Here is a 4,601-nt window from a genome sequence, read left to right as displayed (position 1 = left end):
TTAATTGCCCTTATAAAAAGTGGATATTGCAAAAAAGTATTCACAAATGTGCAACAGTGGAGCACAAATACCTAATGGAGCAAAATTATCTCCACAAAGACTAAGCCAGGATTGACTAGACCCACTGTATTTACTTGTGAGTCAGAGAATGTTAATATGTGGTTATGATGTAAAAAAAATACATTTGAAATAATATGCAGAACTGCTTCAACAGTTCTGAATGTACTTCACTAAACACATTTTCAAAAAGATGCACCTCAGAATTGTTAAAAAGTTTACATTTTCTGCTATGCACACCAGACTGGATATGAACATTCCTTTTAACTGCAATGATGATATTCCAATTAAAGAAGTTTTCCTCTTTTCTATTGTACTTAGAAAGGCCGAACACATGCTCAAATCTAAGTAGCTATAGCTACTTTACAGCTGCAAAATGAGATAAAATACATTAACATGTACATTAAGGATTTTTCAACAAGCCTAATATCATGGTGTCAAAAGCACGCAATTTGTAGATTACAACACAGAAAAAAACTGTTTTGCAATCCTATTTTCATGAAAAAAAAGTGAAAAAATTACATTAAATTGATTAACTTATTTTATTTGCATTTGTCTTCTGTATGTTAGAAAATAGATTTGTTGTATTCACATAAATAGCTTGCTGATTTGTTTTGTTAGTTTTGTATTTTTCAGGACATAATAGTGTGCCGAAATTAAATCAGATCATGCTCCATAAGCTTTTTCTATTCATTTTCACAATTAAGAATAATATATTTTGTAATATTTGGAAAAAAAACTAAACTGAGTTCAGAGAGCAAGAATTCAGAAAGACTCATCTATCCTGCTATAGATCACAAGATTCTTTCACAAAGCAAGCTTAATTTCTACAGAAATTGATGATTCCAGCCCCTGTGGTGCTAGGTCTTAAAGCAGTGTTATTTTTCAAAATAAAATGAGAAAAACTATCACATTCTCACAGAGTCTAACACTGTGTGTAGATGTCAAAGCAGGCAGGCTCTCCCTGGACTCTCTTACACTGATTCATTTATGAACTTGTCACTTACCTCACCACCATTTATATACATCAGTCTGTATTTGGGGCTGGCCAAGTCTCAGAGGAAACAAAAAGCCAGATTTTTGAAAGCTTACAGTGGTGGAAATCTATGAAAGCCAGTGGCTGTGGATCTGGCACCCAGGCACTATGCTGGCAGAAACTAATTCAGTAGGCCAAAGGAGAGAAGTGTAGCATGAACAGAAGGAAAATATTTAATAATGTGTGAGATAAAACTGTCCCTGTTCTAACTTAGTTTTTTCCAGCTCTGCAAAGCTTTAACTTCTTCCAGCCTATGCTTTGCACACATACACTAGAAATAAAATGGAAAGTAGAATGAAGAAACTTAGCCAAATATAAAGAGAGACTACGTCAATTTAACTTGGGAAATTCTAAATTTGACCGTGATACGCTACAGAGTGCCATAGAATAGTTCTATAATGTTAGCTTTAGAAGATTATTACGAGGAGGAACTATCCAAGAAAGCTTATGAAATAATTTTGGCAGCCTTTTCTGGAGTGAATGTTAAACAAGAATAATTCAGACAATATAAGACAAATCAAGATTTTTCTCTTTTTTTTTAGCAAGTCTCCATCTGTAGCAAAAGCTCAATCCTTTACTTCTTATTTGTGAAAAACTGACAGAGGATCTCAAAATTTGGCTCCATGTTAGGCTAGTTAGCAAGAAGCATCTATCATACCATGTTAAATTACAGAAAAGATAATCAAATTTGCCCATGAAGTTCCCTGGAAGAATTTTCAGAAATAGAAAAAAAACCAAATTTGCAATAGGAGACGTACTGAGATAACAGGTTTTCTATGGACATCTCAGTGACCAATCTTACCTGTAAGAGCCATATATGACTTTCTTACAATCAACAAGAATAAATTTTTGTTCCATTTTTCCATGGAATTTTGCTCCTGTTTTAGAATAGTAATCTTGTCCTTTTACTGTCCGCACCCTCATGTTCTGAAAAAGACAATTGAAATACTTTAGTTGGTATCCTATATTGCATATTTAGCATCCAGGGTTTTAAAAGTCAGAGGTACAGTAGAAGAGTTATATTATTGCATATTAACAAACTGTGCAGGGAAGTAAACTCTGATCAAACTTGTCCCCTACAGACCCAAAATGGCAAGTTATTGCTTTGTCTTCAAGACTCATGAGATTCTCTAGGCCACAGAAAATGAAATTCCGCTTCCATAGCCACCACTCCCAGAAATGAGGTTTTTGCACAAGAAGTCTTCGACAAGAGAAAAAGCCAAATTCTTCTCATCATCTGATGTACAGCATTTAGAAGATTTCCAAGCATCTCAGCTAATCAGAGACAACATCTAAAGGGACAAAATCACTTTTATTTTAATTTGTTGTCTGAATAAGGCTGCTGTATCTCTAAACACAGATCCCCTCCTCCGAGGTGTTCCATTGAATGATACCACCTGGTGCCAGAATCCCTTGCAGTTTTACCACCAGTAAAATTTCTCAATCAGCTTTGTACCATGGGATCAATCACATTTCTAAATTCAGAGATGCTATCACAACATGCATAGGTAGTACAAACTCTACACAGCAGTTAAGTTTGAATTCTATTAAGAAGCTTTATGTTTTACTCATGAGAACTTAGTAAATTACACTTGGGAAATTTTCCATGTTGGATCTCAAAAATGTCAGTTTTTCTCCCAGACTGTGGATGGAATTGATTCAGCTAAGCCAGTGTCTTTTTTTTTTTCCTCTCTACTGTCACTTAGTTTTTTTAAGCTCCTAGAAATAAAAAAGTCAAAAGAAGTGTTACAACACCTTCTGGATTGTACTACTAATAATTTTCAAAAAGTTCTTACATGGATGTAGGGGGAAAAAAAAGCATTTATCAGAAATTGTTACAGAAATGTGCTTATTTATAGAAAATATAAAATTTTTATTCAATGCAAACCAACCTACAGCATCTATCTCATGTGGCTGTGAGACACAAAATGCTTCACAGGACATAAAAATAGCTTGGAATATAGCTGTGAATTATCACAATATTTACTGTAGTTTCTAGCCTGGCAATATTTGTTCTAGCAATGCTAATTTGTGGTAATTTACAAGTATTCCAGTGGGAGTGAAATCCATAGTTTAGCATTGGCAGTAAGAAAGCAGAATCTATATGATTATTACATAGACTGTATAGATGGAAATAGTGGAATATAATGCTTGTGAATGCAGAGGAACGTCTTCATTCATGGGACTGCTACAAAGACAGGATGAAAATCACAGCAGACGTGCTTTGTAAAGGCCAGGTACAGATGGATCAGGGCTGTTAATGAAGCAAAATGGGTAAGATGCTGTACAGGGTAAATTCAGCAAAATCAGGGGAATAAAATAAAGTAGAATAGAATAGAATATTTCAGTTGGAAGGGATGTACAATGATCATCTAGTTCAACTGCTGGACCACTTCAGGGCTGACCAAAACTTAAAGCATGTTGTTAAGGGCATTGTCCAAATGCCTCTTAAACTCTGACAGGCTTGGGGCATTGACCACCTCTCTAGGAAGCCTGTTCCAGTATTTGACCATTCCCTCGGTAAAGAAATGCTTCCTCATGTCCAGTCTAAACCTCCCCTGGTGCAGCTTTGAACCATTCCCACAAGTCCTGTCACTGGATCCCAGGGAGATCCCTCCTTCTCCGCTTCCCTTCCCCTCCTCAGGAAGCTGTAGAGATGTTTAAACTTACAAAAGTATTTAAGATTCCAGTCTATAAAGTATGACTGAGTTTCAATACAGTTACATAAGCCTTTATTGACTATGGGAGCACTTTACCTAAAACATATTAAGTCCTAATAGGTAGAGGTTGTAGGAGTTTTAATGATAGTGTCTATCACAATCCAATGAGCTTTATCTTTCCAAATAGAAAATTAAAAAAATTAGGAGAGAATCTCCATGAAATGAAAGCACATTTCCAAATAACACATGCTTTATAAATCAGTATATATTTCACTGTTGGTATCTTAAAACTTTTATCAAAAGAAAAATCAAATCAAAGAAGCAAGAGTAACACTTAAAAGATGCTGAGTTGGCAAATCATGGTTTAACTCAAGCTATCAAAGTTCTTTAAATTTTATTTATTTATTAGGTGAGTTTTTACTTAGCATTTTTGTCAAGCTACGTTTGAACAAAAATGAAACTCAGTTAAAATGTACAAAGACAGCATTTAAAAATTACTTTTGATTGTGACCTAAATGTCTTGCAAATGTGCTAGAAACATAAAGTTTATCACTTAATTAGATAAATAAAAGACATACTATCTAGAAGTACTACAAAATTTTAAAAGGTAAACATTTTAGAAGTGAAAATACAGGTGGATGCGCAGGTCTATTTTCAGAAACAGCTAAAAAAGAATCAGTAACAACCCAATTGGCATTATTGAATGGGGGGTTAACATAATTTTGCACCTCTATGCGCTAATAGCTTTTGACAATCGAGCAGTGTGTCTTTCAAGTTTTCTTATCAATGAAAGACAATTTTCCCACTTTTCCAGTGTGGTTTTTGTTGAACTTTGAACAAGCCAGTCC

At 34.7% G+C, this 4,601-nt stretch overlaps 1 protein-coding gene across 1 annotated transcript in view; it reads right to left on the bottom strand.

Annotated features, from left to right (window-relative positions):
- The window catches only part of FAM83B (family with sequence similarity 83 member B), a 46,416-nt gene that overhangs the window by 2,571 nt on the left and 39,244 nt on the right, over window positions 1–4,601 (bottom strand). The window contains exon 3 of the mRNA XM_009638780.1: window positions 1,896–2,020. Coding sequence (XP_009637075.1) covers window positions 1,896–2,020 — 125 coding nt within the window. The remainder of the gene's footprint in view (window positions 1–1,895; window positions 2,021–4,601) is intronic.

The sequence above is a fragment of the Egretta garzetta genome, unplaced genomic scaffold (genome assembly GCF_000687185.1).
Source record: "Egretta garzetta isolate BGI_Z169 unplaced genomic scaffold, ASM68718v1 scaffold415, whole genome shotgun sequence".
Taxonomy (NCBI): domain Eukaryota; kingdom Metazoa; phylum Chordata; class Aves; order Pelecaniformes; family Ardeidae; genus Egretta; species Egretta garzetta.
Note: the sequence above shows the minus strand (reverse complement) of the source record. Positions and strands in the feature narration are given on the sequence as shown.